Raw genomic sequence first — 23,596 nt, forward strand, 5'->3', positions numbered from 1 at the left:
GCTGAACCAAAATATGTAAGATCAAAAAGAATTTTGATTAAAGTTAAAAGCTCATTACAGATAAAGCTAATTCTTCAATTATTTTTCAAACCATAACCTCAACGTGTTCTATATTAATCTCACAACAGTATAATGTGACGAAGGACATTGGACTAATTAGCATAAATTACGTAATTAGAAACTTCTTTCACTAATTATTGTGTTTGAGAAAAAATGTGCATTTGATGTTATTCATTTAAGTTTATGGTTATGATATTGAGTAACAATTTTACAACTGGGTACGACTTTTTAGAGAGAATTGTTACATGTCACATGTTACGTGCTATCACCTTACGTTGTTCGCCAGGAACGGATCGCGGCACGGATAGCGGTACGAACTGTGGTACAGTCAACCCTTCCGTAAAGGAGCTTACCGGAATTTCGTTTGTACAATAATTGTCGGGGATTACATGCTATTGACCGTGTTCAACATCAAAGAACGATTGGATCCCTCAAAGACCTTTGTCAACTTTATATGAACATCATTGACGAGACACATTCGGCTCGTCAGGATCAAATAACCCTGCTTCAATCTCCAGATTTCCTTTTAAGTGGCCGCACAAAGGAAAAGGTAAACACATCCAAGCTTCTACGTGACTCTGTCGTGACGAGTGTTGGCTGAGTCTTTAAATATGACATCTGGATCTTTGAGGTGTTTTAGCTGTAAAATAAATAAAGCGACGCTATGAAGTTACCGTTTAAAATTATTTAAATATATAATGTTTGATTGAAAGACAGATTGGCGGATATGCAACTTTGTCGTATGTTTAATTTCGATTTGGAGAGTTATCTTACCCTTTTTCTTGCAAGTACATATTATTATTTATCCATCGATCCTCTCGAAGAACATATACATGTAATCAAGTTGAAATGAGTCCTACTATATTTTTATATAATAGCAGAGATGAAAATAGTAATTATATTTAAATCTATGGCAACCAGAGACTCTCGCTAGTCCCGTTTAGTACGAGGCTTACAAAGTGCTGACCAGCCAGAATCTTTCACAGGGATTGACTTATCCCTGTCTACTTGAAACGTCCAGGTTTGATTATTTTTCTCTTGTTGTAAAGAAGTCATATGAAATGGTATCGGTTACATGCATTTTATTACACATTCATCGCATGCGTCAAAGTTGATGGAGTGTTTCATCGCATGAATAGATGACATTACACTGTTTTGAAAACAAAATCCTCAAACGAAATCACCAATAACGGATTAAACGTGATATTCGCTAGATATTCGATATGAAAGTCAATTCGGTGAGATGTTTGGTAAGGGAGATGCCGGGGATGACATTGTCCGGTGAAAAGTTTGCTTCATGGGATAGCGAAAATGGAATGTTAATTAAGAACATTTCACTAAGAGCAATCATTTTATCTTTTCCATGTACATTTATACTAATACCATTTGAAACAAAATATAAATGACAATTTTACTTATCAACGATTGCCTCCATTCGATATGAGAAATGTTGAATGTAACACGTCTGACAGTGCCAACACTCGTTCCAACCAATCATTGCAAGGTTGTTTCCTCTGAATGTATGGATGGGGAGCATACACTGTATTGTGTGTGGATTTAAAGTTAGACAAGGGATCCGGACCGCATAAACAATTTGGGGATCACAATTTCAGTGGAAACGTTATACAATGTATCTGTTCGGGAGTGTCAACCCGGCTAAAAACTGTGTTGCTATTTACAATTTGTAATTCAAAGTATCCCTGCAATTAGTCATATTTCTTGAAAAGGTTGGGACTTTGGACTATCTATCCGCTTTTGTAAAGTACCAACTTTTACAATGAATTAATTGAACAAAAAGGACTGTCGGTCAAGAACTGCAAACTGCTATCTTGCTATGGCATGGGTTAGATTCTCCCATAATACCTCATTCAAAATGGCAACTCCCATGGATCCTAGGAGGCATCCATTTTTAAAGATGCATTCTGGGGATTTTACCTGTGCCATATCCGTATCTCTACCTGAATTTTGGTAGTGTAAAAGGTCGTTACAGACCTAGTATTACACATATTGGACGTTTGGTTTACATAAGAATCAGACACCTGTGTATTTGAAGTATATTTTGTGACTTCAGACAAAAACGACGTAAATCTAACGCTGCTGCTTCGAGCAAATCTGGCCTATCTGGCTTTCTACACTGGCACACACCAATAGTTTTCTGTCGAAGCTAATTCAACAAATGTATAAGAATGAAGATAGAAAGAAGTCGAGACGAGCAGAGAAAAAAACAGCCTTATTCAGAAACCATGTCATCACGTAATGATATTTTATGTCTTCAATTTTTGTTTGTGACGTTTTTTCCAGTCGTATTTAAAACGATGAGTGTAACAACCATCGATTACAAACATAAAATTTGACAATTAGAAAGAATATAATTTATTAATTAATAAAGACATTTTTTTGCGTTATAAGCTTTTAGGTATTTTGCTAAGTTCCCTAAAAATGTGCATTTTTACGTAAAAAACTAACTTGGTTTTACGAAAAAAAAAATCATGATTTTTTATAGATATCAGAGTAAAATGGACTATTCAAAAGGAATCCTTAGAATTATTCCGTGGGAAGGGAAGTAACTCTCACAGTCGAATACACCCTATCCCTGTCCTTTAAATCGGAATTGCAATATTAACCACATTATTTCATTTTTCTGTTTCTTTTTTTTGCATTTTTATTAAGCTCAGTTTGTGCAATTATACATAGTCAGTGGCCATAATGCAGTACGCAAGTGGAAATTTTGGTATATGTATTATATTAGTAGTAAGTGTACATATTTTTATTGTTATTCCTGAAGTCATTTTGTCATCAGCCATTACAAGAATTATGTACTGACTACGAATGATTTTTGTATCCTTTATTGATAATGATAATGGAGTCCGTGTAAATTTTATATAACCCGGCTTCGCCGGGCTTACATACTTTACACGTGATCCATTATCATTATACATACCCTCATAACCTCAATAAAATATAAATCTATTCCTTAAATAATCGCTCACAAGTCCGACATATTGCAACGGAAGAACATTTTCATTATTTTAAAATAAGCGCTAGGTAAATAACCAATTCTGAAGTTTTACGATTTCTGTAGAGGAGTTTTTAATATGTAAAATTGCTATGAATATATAGTAAACAAAATCACTTGCGTACTGTATTATGGCCACTGACTGTATATGTATTATAAACATGATTATGGGAGCTTAATGAATCGAATAAGGGATTATCCGACTTGTCCAACTCTGAGAAGCCAAAGAAAAAATCTCAATTGAACCATTGTAATAAATTCAACAAAATGTTAAATTGATACATTGTATAATTCTGAAAAAAATCTGGAAATCTGGTCAAAATTGTCCTAAAATGAAGAACTTTGCTCCACAGAATATGGATGTTCATATGGTGCTTTATGGCCCAAGTAGAATAAATAATAACTGAGGGCGTAGGACAATGGTCCTTGATTTTTATATCAAATACGTCGTTTCTTCTAAAAATCTCAAAAACAGTCTCTAATATGCATAGTACTTATAAGAAAAGCGTTGGGCACAGAACGGCACCCTGAAGAATGCGGTGTTTGTGCAATGAAGTTCATAAAGGAATATAGACTCGATGTTTCTAAAACTGGAAACATCAAGTCAATATGCTATATATTGAACGTCACTTTATCATGAGCATGTATTAGCCAATGCAAATAAATAGTTTTAAATAAAGATGTGAACTTATATTGCTACAATCAAGACTATTAAATTTTAGTCAAATTAATTAACTTACATAGTTTTAAATAAAGATATGAACTTATATTGCTACAATCAAGACTATTAAATTTTAGCTTGTACATTTAAAAGTAATAACAAACCGATTTTGTCAGAGTGACTATGAGCGTTTTTGCCATTTTCAGGTTTTTTTTATTTCAATATTCTTACATATTTCTGTGCATCCGAATTAAAAATGAAATGGTTATATTACCTAAATACAGCTGTTTGTGTTGCTGCTCAACCGTCGTCGTAATCAGCCAGGTCCATCCATCTGGAACTCTCTCCGGATGGTGGGTCAGTAGGGGTGATCAGTCCCTACTCTTCGACGGTTGGCTTCCAGCTACTATCGCCTCTGCGTATCCACAGCTCTCTCTGCCTCCTTCCCCAACTCTTTAATAACAGTCTTCCTCGACTTTCCCGTGATGTAGAGGGCACCTAACATCCTCCAGCATGACTGACTGGGGAATCCCCGACAGCCTACCTCGACTGGAAAATTCCATCCTTTTCTTCCGCACTCGTCGGCCAACTGTGCATACTTAGTCCTTCTCCGCTCATGCGCTGATTCGCATCTTGTCTCCAAGGGCACAGTCAGTTCCACCATTACCAGTTTCTTCTTGCTAGAAGATACAAGCACTATGTCTGGTCTTAGTGCTGTCTCCACCATCTCTGGGAAGGTCAACTTCTTTCCCCGGTCCACATGCATCTCCCAGTCTCCTACACATCCTAGGATGCCTAGGTTTGTCTTTTTGTCTTTCTAGTTGATTTCGTTGATGTTTGCCCCTCCTTTTGAAACTGGATGAATGTTGGTCCTTTCTGTATTCCCTTTGCCTTTTTCCTCTCTCTTTCCAAGGTGTCCGCAAGCTTCCTTAGCACCTGGTCATGCCTCCATGTGTATCGCCCTTGAGCCAGTGCCACTTCACACGAAGAGAGGATGTGCTCTAGGCTTCCAGCCCTGTCACACTGCTGATATGTTGGATCTTCCACCAGTCCCCATCTGTAAAGATTGGTAGGTGTTGGAAGTACATCGTATACTGCTCTCAAGATGAACTGGAGCTGCCATGGCGTGTATTTCCAGATTTCTGCCCAGGACAATTTCCTCTCTTCTGTTTCCCACCTGGTCCATGCCCCTGACTTCCCATTTCTACTGCTTTCACTCTCCTTGCCTCTTCTTCTTGTTGCCTGATCTCTCTCTGTACTTGCTTCTTCTCTCAGTTACATTGGCTTCTTTCCATCTAGTTGTCTGACCTCTTCCCAACCCCTGTCTTCCTATGCAGACTGTCCCAACAATATCCTTGTGGCGAAGTTTGCTCTCTGCCTCAGATACAGCCTTGCTGGCTGACCATCTCCTTCCTGTTCTCAACTCTACTCCTGCTTGTCTTACTTTCTCGTCCCTGGAGTCTTTGAGTGTCATGACAAGTCTTGCTTTCCCGGTCTTAAACTCCTCCACTAATGATGTTAATGGGAGCTGAAGTTTTGATGTCCGACTGTATAGTCCTGTTGATGAGAAGCACTGAGGAACCCCTAACCATCTCCGGAGATGTTTACTTATTCTCCTCTCAAGTCCCTCGACTGTTGATACGGATATCTCGTATAACATCAATGGCCAGGATAGTCGTGGCAGTAGTCCTTATTGGAATATACATGCCTTGAAATTTCCTTGTCGATATTCCTCAGTCCTTCGCATACTTGCTGCTCTACCTTGCTGTTGTTGGAGTATTTCAAACTGTCGTCGTACCATTTCCCAAGAAATTTGATAGGATTTCCCACTATTGATGGAATTTCCTCTCCCTGAATAAAAAGGCGAAATCGTCTAGTCACTCGATCTTTCTTCAGGATAAGACATCTGGATTTGGCTGGCTTAAATTCCATCCTGGTCCAGGATACTGTATCCTCCAATGCTGTTAGGATCCACCTTGCTTAGACATGCGTTGTAGCGATGATTGTTAGATCATCCATGAATCCCCTGCTCGGTGATTGTCTGATGTTGGTCCTAGACAGCGGGCCTGTTGTCTCTCTTTTTCCTGCTTCGATGATCGTGTTCATAGCCATAATGAACAACACTACAGAAATAGTGCAGCCTGTCACTATTCCCTTCTCCAATTTCTACCATGATATTACATAGTCCTTGACCGCAAATCGCAGATGAATTCCTTGGAAATAGCTTTGGATGATTCCCTTCACCTTCTCTGGGATGTGGTACTGTTCCAGAGCTCTCTCTATCAGTTTGTGTGGGACGGTGCCATACGCATTTGCCAGGTCAAGCCATACTACTGTCAGGTCTCCATGGTTCCCCTTTTTGCTTCCCTGATTAGTTGACTTAACACACTTGTATGTTCCACACATCCAGAAAAACCGGGTACCCCACCTTTCTGTTCTGACGTATCCACATACTCGTTAGAAGTCATGTATGTTGTCATTCGCCTGGCCAATATAGAGAAGAAGATCTTTCCTCCCACATTCAGCAATGAGATTGTTCTGAACTGTCCTAACCCTTTTGAGTTTTCCTCCTTTGGGACAAAGCAGCCCTCGGCAGCTTGCCAGCATGTGATGGTATCCTACCTTTCCTCCAGACCACTTTCATCAACTTCCAAAGTCTGTGTAGGAGCTTGGGACATTTCTTACACACATTGTATGGAATGCCATTTGGTCCTGGTGCTGATGCTGCCCTTGCCTTCTTCACAACTTCTGAAACTTCCTTCATATTTGGTTCCCTTATATCCATTGGTCTATCTGGAAGGTTTACAGGATCTACTCTCTCATTTGGCCCCAAAGGTTCCTCTCTTCTCTCATCCCCATGTGTTGACCATGCGTTCTACCTGATCTTTTCCCTTCTAGCACTGCTGCCGTGAATTTGTATGTGTATCCACATGGGCAGATAACTGTAATATGCAAATACAGAGTACTTTCAGCGTGAATGAACACAAAAAACAAACAAAATGATTACAAATAACCATATTTATTTGATAGTATTCCTCACTGGTATAACCCATATCCTGTATACAAATCACACGCACCCCTTCTCATCAATGAGCTGTTCCAGTTTCACTATACATTGTTGTACCTGGATCATTCCACTCCCATATGAGAGGTGCTGATTTACAAAACACATGATAATTAACTGATACAAAAAACCGGGTACCCCACCTTTCTGTTCTGACGTATCCACATACTCGTTAGAAGTCATGTATGTTGTCATTCGCCTGGCCAATATAGAGAAGAAGATCTTTCCTCCCACATTCAGCAATGAGATTGTTCTGAACTGTCCTAACCCTTTTGAGTTTTCCTCCTTTGGGACAAAGCAGCCCTCGGCAGCTTGCCAGCATGATGGTATCCTACCTTTCCTCCAGACCACTTTTATCAACTTCCAAAGTCTGTGTAGGAGCTTGGGACATTTCTTACACACATTGTATGGAATGCCATTTGGTCCTGGTGCTGATGCTGCCCTTGCCTTCTTCACAACTTCTGAAACTTCCTTCATATTTGGTTCCCTTATATCCATTGGTCTATCTGGAAGGTTTACAGGATCTACTCTCTCATTTGGCCCCAAAGGTTCCTCTCTTCTCTCATCCCCATGTGTTGACCATGCGTTCTACCTGATCTTTTCCCTTCTAGCACTGCTGCCGTGAATTTGTATGTGTATCCACATGGGCAGATAACTGTAATATGCAAATACAGAGTACTTTCAGCGTGAATGAACACAAAAAACAAACAAAATGATTACAAATAACCATATTTATTTGATAGTATTCCTCACTGGTATAACCCATATCCTGTATACAAATCACACGCACCCCTTCTCATCAATGAGCTGTTCCAGTTTCACTATACATTGTTGTACCTGGATCATTCCACTCCCATATGAGAGGTGCTGATTTACAAAACACATGATAATTAACTGATATGTTTAAACAAAAATCAAAAATGTTAAATTAAAATGAGACTTGTTATTACATTTTCTCTCTGTGAATATGTTACACCCTTAATATACATTGTTTCATAATATTCAGAATTTTTTTTACAAAAATATTGCGATTAATCTTTCTAAGATACAAATCGGTTGATCTCTTTATATTTAAGATTACACTTTATATATAACCTGCATCTATATATCCTCAATCCTCTCGGGATAGGAGAAACAATTTAAACATTAATATGTATGCTTAAATGCATATCTTAATATACAAATGTTCACATTATTTTGTTATATTTGTAAATATTTTTTTTTTGCATTAAAACTTAATTGATATATTATTTTATACAGTACTTTTAATTTGAGGAAAACATGTAAATAAAGTTGATCAGGTAAATATTTGTGAAGACATGTAAATGTTACCAGTAAGATTGATGTTTAGGCTATTATATGCAGCCAGTCTATACATTTGTAAACTGAAAGGCCACTAACCGTCGGAGTAAAAACTACATGGTGCCATTTTCATCCTCACAACAAAATTCTACAACCTTTTTACTGGCCCACCATTTCCTCACGGGAAGAATGGAATCTTTTATAATACGAAAATTATGGAAAATGTTATTCAGTTATGAACAATTTGATGTACGATTTATCAAATTCTGAAAAAAATATATAAAATGAAGCAAAAATTATGACCACTGGACTTACAAGATGAAAAAACATATTTATATGTAGCTATGATAGCATAAATTATGTTTACAAAAAAAAAGGTTTATATTCAAGTTCATTGTATAAATTTTAGTTAAGGTAAAGGGAGGTAACTCGAGCTCTAGGGGGCAGTGTAGGCATAGTTACCATGGTGACTAAATCACAGCAGGGGCAAACTTATCATTCACTAACCAATTTGTGTATGGTGTACATGTCTAGATACATTTAGTATTTCTACATTTTGGGAGTATAATTTGGTAAAAAGCAGCATATATTGAAAGCATTACATGTATATCAAAACTTTAGAAAGAGCAATCTATATCAAAAGATCATTTTGTCAAAATTTATGGAGGATAAAAAATTATAACTCTATCAAATTTTATTGAGAATAATAAATCAAAATTGACAAAGAGTAATTAAATGAAAACTTACCAAGAATTTACAATATACTAAATGAAGTAATTTTAATTAATAAACAATTATTTATCCCTAATCCCTACATTTTCTGTATCAGGAATGTCTTAGAAATGTGCCATTTTCTGGTTCATTTTCCAGTATAACACTCTTTAACTTATAATCTTTATAATGAGACATATCTAGGAGACACTAGGACGTTATCAAAGACATCTAATAAATAAAAATAAGTTTGTATGTAACTGTAAAAGATAATGTGTTATGGAACAATACATCTATAATACTCTGTAATTATATGTATATATATATAGGCTATAAATACACAACCAGTGAAATATACAACATTGATAATATATACCATAATAAAAACAATATGAAAACGTATATCAAGGAAAAACACAACATGACAAACAGTTGGGAGTCACGGGGAGCAACTCACTTTGCACTTGATATGACCTTTGCACTTTTGCATACAAATTTGTTCGATAAAAAGGACATGCATATACAATGTACATGTATGGAAGCAAATATCATATGTGACAAAAAATCTACCGATGCATAACAATAAGCCTGCAGGAGGTGAAATAAATCTAAAGTTATGACCACCAGGGTCAATGTTCAAAGAACAGTGATTTGATTGGATGCAATTTATGCATCAGACTATCCGATTGGTCCAAAAAGAAACCATTAATACGCACCAATGAATTTGGAACACGTAAGGGCTACATACAAAACTTATTATTGATTGACTCCAAAAATAGAATGCCATGATGACAACATATCTAGATTTAAACAAACATCTATCAAAATAAATACACAATGTATATTGAAACCAATATTTCTATAAACATGTTCATTCAGACATGGACATATACACAATAGTGATTTATTTAAATGGAACCATTTTCTGCATATGGGCTTTTATAGTTGTAAATTATAACCAAAATCAAATTTAATAGAAAATCCTCTATTTGCAAATCATTTCGAAATTAGATTTAAAGAAAAGTCAAGTCAGCTCACATACTTCAGGAACATTGTAAAAACAACAATATTCACTTCTTATCCCTTCTTAATCAGCGGAGCACAATAGTGATTTATTATTGTTAACTGCACTAAGTCTCCAAAGCAAACCTTCATTTAATTCTGCTTTGTTTACGAGCTGACTTAACATTTTTCTCTACCAAATCTGATTATGAAAAGAACTGGAGCAGACTTTTCATCGAAAGGTAAATGATTTGAAAGAGGATAAACATGTCCCTACTCTTCATAAGTTCACCTTCAAGTGATTTGGAATCAGATCATCAATCCTACGACAGTTCTTACACAGCTTATCAAATGTGTATGTCTTTACAATGTGTTTTTATCATTATATTAACTCCACTTCACGGATTACTATATATAGGCCAGATTACTTGCTATATTTGTTAAGACATGTAACTATTACAGATATATCTCCACCAATCATGTGTAATTAATATATATTTCTCCACCAATCACGTGGAAGTATTACAGATATTTCTCCACCAATCACGTGAAAGTATTACAGATATTTCTGCACCTATCATATGTAACTATTAGATATTTCTCCACCAATCATGTCTAACTGATACAGATATTTCTCCACCAATCACGTCTAACTGTTACAGATGATACAGATATTTCTCCACCAATCACGTCTAACTAATACAGATATTTCTCCACCAATCACGTCTAACTGATACAGATATTTCTCCACCAATCACGTCTAACTGATACAGATATTTCTCCACCAATCACGTCTAACTGATACAGATATTTCTCCACCAATCACGTCTAACTGATACAGATATTTCTCCACCAATCACGTCTAACTGATACAGATATTTCTCCACCAATCATGTCTAACTGATACAGATATTTCTACACCAATCATGTCTAACTGTTACAGACGATACAGATATTTCTCCACCAATCACATGTAACTGGAGATATTTGTCCACCTACCACACTTGATTAAACATTCAGAGAAGTTTTCTTTTTCTCTCCTTTGTTAGAGTAACACTTATCTTTCTAATAGTAAGTAAATGCATCGATCCTGGAGCCGATTCCCTCCCACTCGACACAACATACAATTCTGTACCTTTATTTATATAGTAACTCTCTGCTGAGAGGAGCAGTTAGTTCTGTTTGGAAGACAGTCGTCATATAAATATAAAACTCTAATAACTTTCCATTCAACTTCAAGGTCAACAAAGCATATTCAACACTTTCTGAGAAAACTAAAAGAAAGGTTCTATAACAAACAAAACATATCTCGAAACTGAAAGTTTTGACAGAACTTGAACAAATTAATATACAAGCAGGCAGATATTGCATTATAAAAATATTCTACTGAAATAGCAAAATTATCTTATTGATTGTATCTGTACTGATACTGTTTGAAAGCGCAACAAATCTCTGTCTCATCAAAACTGTTTGAAAGAGCAACAAATCTCTGTCTCGTTGAAACTGTTTGAAAGAGCAACAAATCTCTGTCTCGTCAAAACTGTTTGAAAGAGCAACAAATCTCTGTCACGTCAAAACTGTTTGAAAGAGCAACAAATCTCTGTCTCGTCAAAACTGTTTGAAAGCGCAACAAATCTGTGTCTCATCAAAACTGTTTGAAAGAGCAACAAATCTCTGTCTCATCAAAACTGTTTGAAAGCGCAACAAATCTCTGTCTCATCAAAACTGTTTGAAAGAGCAACAAATCTCTGTCTCATCAAGACTGTTTGAAAGAGCAACAAATCTCTGTCTCATCAAAACTGTTTGAAAGAGCAACAAATCTCTGTCTCATCAAAACTGTTTGAAAGAGCAACAAATCTCTGTCTCGTCGAAACTGTTTGAAAGAGCAACAAATCTCTGTCACGTCGAAACTGTTTGGAAGAGCAACAAATCTCTGTCACATCAAAACTGTTTGAAAGAGCAACAAATCTCTGTCTCATCAAAACTGTTTGAAAGAGCAACAAATCTCTGTCACGTCAAAACTGTTTGAAAGAGCAACAAATCTCTGTCTCGTCAAAACTGTTTGAAAGAGCAACAAATCTCTGTCTCATCAAAACTGTTTGAAAGCGCTACAAATCTCTGTCATGTCAAAACTGTTTGAAAGCCCTACAAATCACAGACTGTCTAGATCTATGCCTCGTTTTATCACGTAAGCATTGCTGCTGTCACTAGTGTAACTGATCATACAGAGAAACAGATTGATTATAGTTATATATAGAGAGACACAATGTCCACCGTCCGTTGATCTTTGTCCTATATTTGTTTGTTTTTCTTCGTAAAAATGTCTCATAAACGTTTAATATACATACATATAATGCTACCTCAGAGGAGAGTTTGTTCTTATTACAGACATGAATATGACAAGTCCTGAATTGATACTCCATTACTTTTAAAGTATGAAAACTGAAACTAAGATAAATGGATGTTTAACAATCAATGTTTTGACCACTTGTTTGCTCCCTGACAGCTTCAATGACCTTTGACCTTTGAACTGAGCCAGAGTTAGACCACACAAAACCAGAAACATTGCTCAAAAGGAAAGTACAATGAATGACGTTTCCTCGCTCTCGCACACCATGATCAATTTAAATGAATAGAAAAAAAAAAAGATGCTAAAAGAAAAGAGAGAGAAGAAAATGTCCGCAGTGAGTTTGTCACTAATATCACAGTGATTCCACCAAGGGAAATGTTTGTGACCCTGAAAATAGCACACTAACCCCTTCAAGGGAAAGTTTTTAGTCATTAAAGACACAAGACTGGTCACTTGTCTATACTGACCACTGGTCACTTGTCTATGCTGACCAGTCATTCCTAATGGTCCATGATCCATGACGTTATGAATATAACACTGAAGTTTATCCACTACATTGTCGCTAAGGAATGCCAAATTTCTTCATTCACATTCAAATAGTAGATAACTCCATATTTTCCTTATTTAATATAGTCAACGAAAGAGAATAATCATTTTTTCTTTTGCATCTTCTTCTGTTCTTTTTCCTTTGCTTTTCTTTCTTTATCCTGTAGCTTCTTTTCCTTGTCCAATGCCAGTTTAATTTCTTTGATCTTTTTCTTCAGTAAGTCTCTGTCTTTACTTGATGTCACACCAAGGGCCTGTGATCAAACAAACAAATATTATATATACATTGATGTTATATCAAGCGCCTGTGATCAAACAAAAAAATATCATATATACATTGATGTCACACCAAGCGCCTGTGATTAAACAAAGAAATATCATATATATATTGATGTCACACCAAGTGCCTGTGATCAAACAAAGAAATATTGCATATACATTGATGTCACACAAGGCACCTGTGATCAAATAAAGAAATATCATATATATCTTAATGTCACACCAAGCGCCTGTGATCAAACAAAGAAAATATTACATATACATTGATGTCACACAAGGCACCTGTGATCAAATAAAGAAATATCATATATATCTTAATGTCACACCAAGCGCCTGTGATCAAACAAAGAAATATTACATATACATTGATGTCACACCAAGTGCCTGTGATCAAACAAAGAAATATTACATATTCATTGATGTCACATCAAGCGCCTGTGATTAAACAAAGAAATATCATATATATATTGATGTCACACCAAGCGGCTGTGATCAAACAAAGAAATATTACATATATATTGATGTCACATCAAGCGCCTGTGATTATACAAAGAAATATCATATATACATTGATGTCACACCAAGCGCCTGTGATCAAAGAAATATTACATATACATTGATGTCACACCAAGCGCCTGTGATCAAACAAAGAAATATCATATATATATTGATGTCACACCAAGCGCCTGTGATCAAACAAAAAAAAATACATATATATTGATTTCGCACCAGGCGCCTGTGATCAAACAAAGAAATATCATATATATTGATGTCACACCAAGCGCCTGTGATCAAACAAAGAAATATCATATATATATTGATGTCACACCAAGCGCCTGTGATCAAACAAAGAAATATCATATATATATATTGATGTTATACCAAGTGCCTGTGATCAAACAAAGAAATATCATATATATATTGATGTCACACCAAGGGCCTGTGATCAAACAAAGAAATATTACATATACATTGATGTCACACCAAGCGCCTGTGATCAAACAAAGAAATATCATATATATATTGATGTCACACCAAGCGCCTGTGATCAAACAAAGAAATATTACATATACATTGATGTCACACCAAGCGCCTGTGATCAAACAAAGAAATATCATATATATATTGATGTCACACCAAGCGGCTGTGATCAAACAAAGAAATATCATATATATATTGATGTCGCGCCAAGCGCCTGTGATCAAACAAAGAAATATTACATATACATTGATGTTACACCAAGGGCCTGTGATCAAACAAAGAAATATCATATATATTGATGTTACACTAATGGCCTGTGATCAAACAAAGAAATATTACATATATATTGATGTTACACCAAGGGCCTGTGATCAAACAAAGAAATATTACATATACATTGATGTCACACCAAGTGCCTGTGATCAAACAAAGAAATATTACATATACATTGATGTCACACCAAGTGCCTGTGATCAAACAAAGAAATATTACATATTCATTGATGTCACATCAAGCGCCTGTGATTAAACAAAGAAATATCATATATATATTGATGTCACACCAAGCGGCTGTGATCAAACAAAGAAATATTACATATATATTGATGTCACATCAAGCGCCTGTGATTATACAAAGAAATATCATATATACATTGATGTCACACCAAGCGCCTGTGATCAAACAAAGAAATATTATATATACATTGATGTCACACCAAGCGCCTGTGATCAAACAAAGAAATATCATATATATATTGATGTCACACCAAGCGCCTGTGATCAAACAAAGAAATATCATATATATATTGATTTCACACCAAGCGCCTGTGATCAAACAAAGAAATATCATATATATATTGATGTCACACCAAGCGCCTGTGATCAAACAAAGAAATATCATATATATATTGATGTCACACCAAGCGCCTGTGATCAAACAAAGAAATATCATATATAAATATTGATGTCACACCAAGCGCCTGTGATCAAACAAAGAAATATCATATATATATTGATGTCACACCAAGGGCCTGTGATCAAACAAAGAAATATTACATATACATTGATGTCACACCAAGCGCCTGTGATCAAACAAAGAAATATCATATATATATTGATGTCACACCAAGCGCCTGTGATCAAACAAAGAAATATTACATATATATTGATGTCACACCAAGCGCCTGTGATCAAACAAAGAAATATCATATATATATTGATGTCACACCAAGCGCCTGTGATCAAACAAAGAAATATCATATATACATTGATGTCACACCAAGCGCCTGTGATCAAACAAAGAAATATTACATATACATTGATGTCACACCAAGCGCCTGTGATCAAACAAAGAAATATCATATATATATTGATGTCACACCAAGCGCCTGTGATCAAACAAAGAAATATTACATATATATTGATGTTACACCAAGGGCCTGTGATCAAACAAAGAAATATCATATATATTGATGTTACACCAAGGGCCTGTGATCAAACAAAGAAATATTACATATATATTGATGTAAGACCAAGCACCTGTGATCAAACAAAGAAATATTAGTATAGATATTGAACAAAGAAAGATAAAGTGCATCAATAAGTGTTGAACAAAGAAAGATAAAGTGTATCATTAATTACTAAACAGTATTGAACAGGGTAAATAATTTATAAAATGTTATCGAAAATCACATATTGGCTGGATTTGTCATCACTGAAAATATTTATGCCGAATATTAGTACCATCATAGATTCTAAACTTGTCTGACACTCATCTTGATTATCAACATATATTGTCAGACAAATTTAATACCTATGAGTGCCATCAGCTTTGAACAAGCAACTATTTAAATTAATAATCCATTACAGACACAATTAGACTCTCCTAAATCAAAGACCAGACTAGTTCATTATGAACTTTCAGAGGTATAAGTGTTCATGGCCACCTACCTTGAGTTTTGCTCCATCAAACTGTAATAACTGAGTGCCAGAGACGTTCTTGTCCTTGAATGACGGGATGTACTTGTCCATCTCCAGGGCCATCAGCCAGTGACATACGTTTTCATTGGTCCATTCTGAGATTCCTCCGGACTGAAATTGGTTCACGTTCCGTCGACTTCCCGGGCCAGTCGGAGTCTCCTGGTAACACACATAACAGGTATACAACAACATGTCTTGTTTAATAAGCTGAAGTCTTGACCAGTTCTAATTTGTCTGACATTTTTATCAACACTGATTAAAACACAGGTAGAGTAAAATGATGAGTCTAAATTGCAAAATCTAATTGTGGAGAAATATAAGTAAAAATGAAAGCATTAGTCAATGCGAAAAAAATTAAGTTAGTTCCTTATCGAGGATTTCAGAAGTAAATAGGTGTGATCAATTTAAGTTCACATTAAAATTGATCAATTTGTAGAAATTGAATTCTGTTGGTTTGGTTACCATGATTGGAGAAATACGTAAAATCTCATCACTGTCTACATAGTTTGTGTTAAAGGGTAGACAACTTTAAATGCATAGGGGAGATAACTTTAATGACATACCTCTGTACCTGGAGTCCCCGAGATATTGAAGGAGTGGGATGACTTTTGCTTCCAATCCTCGTCTTCGTAATCTTGTACCATGAATGATGATGATGTGTCACTTACAGTACTAGCACCTGTGTATATCAAATCTGGATTAGAAAACAATCTGGGCTACCTATCAAAATATAGCACAAAGAAAGAGGAACAGACGGAAAAAATAAAATGGCGGATACAATTATCAAATCTGCTTCATACCTTCATTTTCATAGCCCTCCCAGCAGTAATCATTCTGACTACATGACTAGATACATGTATATACAGGTATATTGTTTAGGTGCTGGGTTTTAGCTACTTTTCACACCAATCTTTCTTTTGTCATTTTTCACAATCTACTTTACCATCACCCACATGGCCCCACCTATATCTAGTGTGTCTTTCTAGCTTTCTGACTGAGTGCCTATGCCTTGAATTTTTCTAAGCGCTAATTTATCATTCAAATGAACACTAAATTGCAGAAGCTTAACCCAAAATTGATGAAGCAAAACAAAAGATTTGTTTTCAGTTTGCTTTGGTTTATTGTATATATATTTTGTATAGATGAAAAATCCAACCTACACTGAAAAGAAATATAGAGACAATGAAAATAGAAACAGATTTTACGTGAAATTATACACATCAATTAATTATTTTCATACCCATAAAGACACTTGTAGAGTAAATGAACACATCGTAATGAAAACAAGAATACTGAAAGGATATCAGATTTTTAAAATGGTGTCGAAAAGTTATTTGATGGATATCAGATATATATATGAAAATCAGCTTTCGAAAAAACACACATTCCTTATCATTTTGGCTGAAAAAGTAGAAGAAACATAGCTAACTGGTGCAGAGCATGCAGTCCTGGAATGCAATCGTAAGTTTGAACTCCATTTCTTAGTGTTAAACACATCCCACACAGCAGGCGCAATGTATCAATCACAAAATAGTAAATCCAATAATCTTTTGTAAACCTTCGTAAATAGTTGGAAATCCCTATCATGAAAATGGAACAGTCGGTGTTAATATGGTTAGGTACAATACATTACATACTGGGCTGGTCTACTCTATATAAATAGGGTAGTACAGCAACCACAACTATGCTAAAACAATCTCTACATGCAATTTAATGATCACGAATTTTTAAGATCTTGTGAGACACTTTATGACAATATTATATTTGTGTTTCAGAGCCCAATTTCAGTAGGAGACCCCGGCCCATGAATAACTACCGTAAGAATACTTAGAGACTCACTAAATAATTGTTACAATATCTCTTGCTGTGAAGAGAAAATCATATATCATAGGTAGCACGTGTATTTTTCTTCTTCTAAAAAACTGACAAAGATGGTACCATACTACACATTGCAACATTGGTAAGTAAGAAAGACATTACACATCAGTGACTTTGATTTTCACAATTCTATAAATGCTGTCCGTTCTCTTTATAAATAGCTTATGGCTTATATCAGAAAAAAGGAAAATGTATACATGTACATTTGTATTGTGAAAAATATACAAATGGAGGAAAGATACAATATAAGAGTTATAAAGAGTATAATAAATTGTATTTAATGTTAGTAATGATCGACTAGGAAATAATTTGTAACAAAGGGGAATAACTTGTAACAAAGGGAGCTAACTAGTAATAAAGGGTAATAACTTGTAACAAAGAGGTATAATCTGTACTAAAGGGGAATAACTTGTAACAAAGGTAACTAACTTGTAACAAAGGGTATTAACTTGTACTAAAGGGGAATAACTTGTAACAAAGGGAGCTAACTAGTAATAAAGGGTAATAAATTGTAACAAAGAGGTATTATTTGTAAAAAAAAGGGGAATAACTTGTAACAAAGGGAACTAACTTGTAACAAAGGGGAATAACTTGTAACAAAGGGAACTAACTAGTAACAAAGGGTATTAACTTGTAACAAAGGGAACTAACTTGTAACAAAGGGGAATAACTTGTAATAATAAAATAACTTGGTGTTAAAGGGAAATACCGTATTGCAGATAACATTCACGGGCATGATATTTTTCCAATTTTGCAGTTGATAACTTAAATACTAATATGTATGGTATGTTGATGACATATTTACCGGAAATTAATTAAATATTCCAAATCATGATTTTTTACCCGCGAAAATGACCAGCTTTACAGTAATCAGTGAATAACATAATTCGGTGACAGGGAAATAACTTAAGGATATGTAACATAACTGTGAATAAGGGTACAATATATAAAATGGGAGATAACTGTACGTGTCCATTAACAAATAAGTGCAATGGGGCATAACTCCCTATTGTAATAAATGGTCTAAGAGTTTTTCTTCTTGTTGCTGAAAAAATCTCGTGCCATTTCTTCGTGATAAAATACTTCATCGTTTGGGTAATTTTCCATTCATTATTAATATCTTTAAAATTAAAATCATGGAAAACCATAGCATAACTTTATTACCTATGGATAGAATTTCAACTTTTATCCAGAGAATAACCAACAAAATCGGCATTTTTTCTGGTTATAATTTTCTGTCCAAGTAGACAAGCAACACAGTAGTCAAGTGTTAAACTTAACATATAATCTATATAGCCATCCATGCTACTAAAGTGCAAATTTCTTTCTCTATGATTTTCTTTTACATGCAGTGCCAGAAATAATCCATTTTCCACTAGTATCAAAACTATATAAATAATTTTTTTTAGAAAATTCTTCTGTAAAAGAAAATGTAACCTTTCTACTTGCAATTTTCTTTCGAACAATAAAAGTCCCAATTTTGCACAAACATATAGAGCCCTTAATAAACATGTATTCATCTTGATACAGCAAAGAGAGATTCTAAAATATATGAAATCCAGATGTATAAATGTGAGGTTCTTGGTTTGCAGGCATGATGCAGTTGTGGGCTAGTGTTGCCTATAAGCTTTAGTATACCTTTCCGAGATTCGGCCACTTTCCTGTTTACTACAGAAAGAAGACAGAGTTATATAATCTAACACTTATAAACATTATACAGAGTGTAGATGAGCAGAAGTACAGAAATGAAACAGACCAAAAACAGAGATACGAAAATAAGGAATAGTATGGTTAGTATTGTAAGTCGTATTCTGGTCCAACAATTTACATTCACATTCTAACATAGACTAAATTCTTCAATAAATCCAGCGACATTTGTTTATCATCTTCTATTTCCTGTTGACTTTTTATCTGAAGTCAAATAAAAACATTTTCTCTGACTAACATGATATCATGAGAAAACAGTTTTATTTTGGACTAAATCGAACAGCCTATGAAACATTAAAACTGACATTTTATATTTTTTCTGGTGTTGTTAAATATCAGGACTTATTTACAGCTTTCTATTAGTCTGACATTGTAAGCCTATAATACTAGAAACAGTATCTTTGATGTCCCTTGCTGTGACCTTTGTATAATTTTGATCCAGACTTCCCCCACAGAACTTACCATCCATCGATATTGAATCAGTTGAATACGCCGAATCCAGCGGTCGCTTCGAAACCAGGATAATTCCATCACCGTCTCGACTGCCTACAGACACATCATCCCCTAGGGACTGTTTGGAGAGGAGAGTAACGCCCCCAGAATTTTTACTGGACGACTTGGATCCATCTAGGGGAGTTTTGGATAACAACACAATTCCGCCTCCACCGGAAATATCCTTACTCCCAGACTTTCCGAATGATAAAAACTTTGGAAGTCCTATTCCTAGATTCAAATTAAGATACAACATTTGAAGTTTGCTGTATATCAGGTTTTGTATTTAGTCTTTCACCAAACCCGGACTCCAGAATTTTGTCAATTTACACCCGCCACATCACCAATATACCCTCAACCATATCCATTAACATCAACCAGGTATTCTCCCAGAGAAAGAAAACTAAATACACCCATACACCAGGCAATCCTTTCCAATTCCTCTCCATAAAACAAAGTAGAATGAGACGAGAAATTTATAATAGGCGCATAAAAAGGCAGGCAAATCAAATCTAACATCTTTTGCTGAAAATTTAGTTAAAAAATCTCGAAAATAGATCACTAAAATTGTAAAATGAGACAAAAGCTGATATCTTTGCTTTCAACCGAATTATCTGAAGTAAAACCACAAAATTTTGAATTCTCTCCCCTTCTTCTGACACTATTTCACTGATGGATACTAAAATTCCTGTGTGTGAAAATCCTACATTTTTGGGTTGTGCCTTCACCTTATACCTCACAGACAAGCATTTGATTTGTTATACATTGACAGCTAGTTGTACAAGTGGCTGTCTAAGAGCTTTAGAAATCACTTTTAAATCACTCTTTACTTCAATCAACATATTTACTCTTGTCACTTTTGATTTAATTTATAGTTTTTCATTTTTTTTTAATTCATTTTTACTGAAAAGTAATCAAAAATCATTTTCCATTAAGAAAATGTAAGATACCTGACCCTAATTTTGTGAAACAAACAAAACCTAACAAACATTTTTGCCTAATATTTCAGGAGATGTACATTACTGAATCTTACTGAGTTACTGAAACAGATTTCAAAAGCTCTTTAACTTTTATTCATGCAAAAACCATTCATTATTAGTAACAAAACTCATCACAATTTTATTTGGAAGTAAATCTCAACTGACGCATGCAGATCTACAATGTTAATACTATTCACAATGATTTTTAATCCACACAAAGCATAATATACAGACTTAATATTAATTCAATCATTATAGTTGTCTTGCTTCTTAAAACAAAACTGCAAGTTTGGCCTTTTTCATTGATACACTTTTCAAAATCCTGAATTCATGTTATTTTATGTTCTTTAATTTTGAAACAATGTTTTTCATTGGTCTAATGATATCAGAAATCTGTAAGAAAGCATCTGATTGGCTTACCTTTACTAGATGATTTGGTCCCTGAACTTGAACCTCCTGATGAGCTTGCTGCTGACCCAGAGGTTACTATGGAAACTGTTTCTGGTATTTCAGATTCCAAGTTTTTGAAGTGGGGATTGGAGGGATCATAAGAGGTTTGCGAAACTGTTGAGGAACTTTCCTCTGATTGGCTGAAAAATAGAAGAAATTGTTGAGTAATTTCCCTCTAATTCACTGGAAAAGAGAAGATACCGTTGAGGACCTTTATTCTGATTGACTGGAAAAATAGACAAAAATGTTGATAAACTTTCCATTGATTGGCTAAAAAAAGAAAACTTTCCTTTAATTGGCTAGAAAAAGAAGAAAACTTTCCATAATTGGCTAGAAAAAGAAGAAAACTTTCCATAATTGCTAGAAAAGAAGAAATTTTCAATTTTTCTCTGATTGGCTGGAAAAGATTGCATATAAAGATGTTTTACTGATATCTGGTCATTAACTGTCAGTGATTACAGGAGTGGAAGAGGAGGGGGAGTCTTGGAGTGACATTTCATTATGACAACACAATCCACACACAAAAGTTACACAAATTATATCTAGACTGTATAAACTTAAATTAATGTCAATTATACCCCTATTTCACTGATGATCTGCCAACTATTTATTCCAGTTATCTCCCTTTACTTACTGGGAATGTTGTGATTGACTATCTGTATCTTTCACGACTTCAGTCGTAGGACAAGGGGGTGGGGGCGGGGGTACTGACGGGGGCTGTAGAATGTCCTGAGGCTTCTTTTTCTTAGCAGAACTCTTCTTCACAGTTCCATCACTGTAAAAAAAATCAAAGTACTAAGTACTGTAATAAAGCAACCACTTCATAATGACCATTATAGAAGTGCAATGTACAATAAAAATTTAAGAATGTTAACTCCACTGCACTGATAATAAAATTTTAAAAATTAACAAACTCGTTAATGGATTTACTGCTTGTCTCATTGAACTCATTTAAAAAATTTCATATTACATAGCCATTAGTGTCAGATCCTCTGAAAATATATACTGACCTGTCATGCTTCATCCAAGCCTCCAGTCGACTTTCATTTTCAGGCTTCACCTCTCCCTCAGCAGTTTCATTAAGGCTTTCTTGTGACTGTAAAAATTCAAAATTAAAAGCTTACAACCATTTTATACAATAATAAGTCTGTGTCTACTGGCATGAATGATATTTGTATTTACATTGTTTCATTTCGTATTAACTTTGTTGTGTTTCGTAGTAACCAATATAAATGATATGTATTTACTATGTTTCATTTCGTATTTACTTAGGTAGCCTGTGACTTACTTTGTTTCATTTCGTAGGTAGCCTGTGATTTACTTTGCTTAGGTAGCCTGCGACTTACTTTGTTTCATTTCGTATTTACTTAGGTAGCCTGCGACTTACTTTGTTTCATTTCGTATTTACTTAGGTAGCCTGCGACTTACTTTGTTTCATTTCGTAGGTAGCCTGCGACTAACTTTGTTTTGTTTTGTAGGTAGCCTGCGACTAACTTTGTTTCATTTCGTAGGTAGCCTGCGACTTACTTTGTTTCGTTTCGTAGGTAGCCTGCGACTTGCATTTCCACCAGTGGTACCCACTTGTCCTTTACTTTTGTTGGCCGTCGTGTCTAAGAGTGATGTTTCTGGAACAACGCCTGTGAGCGTGAGGTCAAGTTCAACATGACCGTTAAGGTCAAGGTCACGGTCAAGCTCACCCTCCAGGACCTCAGGATCTATAAATAAATTTCATATCTTCATTTCATTGTTTCCCAATTTCAAAGATTAACAAATCAACAACTAATTTCTTAGACAACAATTTACACAATGATTACAAACAAATGTAACTTATCTAATGGATTAATAATCCCAAAAAAGTTTTATTGAAGACAAACAATGCAGATATATCTAATTTGTTTTCTTTCATTTTCATCATATCATATATATACCTTTACTGGCAATAAACCCCTCTCGGCAATAAGCCCTCTCCCCTTTTTATCAAGTCTTTCAGAACTAGGTCCCTATTTTCCGATTTGTCTGCTTAGACCTAAATTCAGTGGTAATACCCTATCCCTTAAAATCCCAACATTCATTTCTAGGGTGGGGGATCTATTGCAGGTAGTATACGGAAATGATTGAATATCTAAGTATATCTCAAA

General features: G+C 35.0%; 2 protein-coding genes across 5 annotated transcripts in view; both read right to left on the reverse strand.

Annotated features, from left to right (window-relative positions):
• Nucleotides 1–6,285: 6,285 nt before the first annotated feature.
• LOC138310838 (uncharacterized) lies at nucleotides 6,286–7,278 on the reverse strand. The gene is made up of 2 exons (XM_069252162.1): nucleotides 6,945–7,278; nucleotides 6,286–6,530 (listed from the first exon to the last, which is right to left on the reverse strand). Exons 1-2 carry the CDS (start codon nucleotides 7,276–7,278, stop codon nucleotides 6,286–6,288), a joined length of 579 nt encoding a protein of 192 aa, XP_069108263.1.
• A 239-nt stretch (nucleotides 7,279–7,517) lies between these two features.
• The window catches only part of LOC138310450 (neurabin-1-like), a 53,214-nt gene continuing 37,135 nt past the window's right edge, over nucleotides 7,518–23,596 (reverse strand). For 2 of the 4 annotated variants that reach the window (XM_069251672.1, XM_069251676.1), the window contains 9 exons: nucleotides 22,986–23,173; nucleotides 22,469–22,554; nucleotides 22,093–22,233; nucleotides 21,429–21,598; nucleotides 19,999–20,259; nucleotides 19,468–19,497; nucleotides 16,515–16,630; nucleotides 15,922–16,110; nucleotides 7,518–12,966 (listed from right to left, as the gene is read on the reverse strand). In XM_069251672.1, the coding sequence (XP_069107773.1) occupies nucleotides 12,817–12,966; nucleotides 15,922–16,110; nucleotides 16,515–16,630; nucleotides 19,468–19,497; nucleotides 19,999–20,259; nucleotides 21,429–21,598; nucleotides 22,093–22,233; nucleotides 22,469–22,554; nucleotides 22,986–23,173 (1,331 nt within the window). In that variant the 3' untranslated portion in view covers nucleotides 7,518–12,816. The remainder of the gene's footprint in view (nucleotides 12,967–15,921; nucleotides 16,111–16,514; nucleotides 16,631–19,467; nucleotides 19,498–19,998; nucleotides 20,260–21,428; nucleotides 21,599–22,092; nucleotides 22,234–22,468; nucleotides 22,555–22,985; nucleotides 23,174–23,596) is intronic. The other 2 variants (XM_069251673.1, XM_069251675.1) reach the window with 2 other exon arrangements.

Source organism: Argopecten irradians, chromosome 16 (genome assembly GCF_041381155.1).
Source record: "Argopecten irradians isolate NY chromosome 16, Ai_NY, whole genome shotgun sequence".
In the NCBI taxonomy this organism is placed as follows: domain Eukaryota; kingdom Metazoa; phylum Mollusca; class Bivalvia; order Pectinida; family Pectinidae; genus Argopecten; species Argopecten irradians.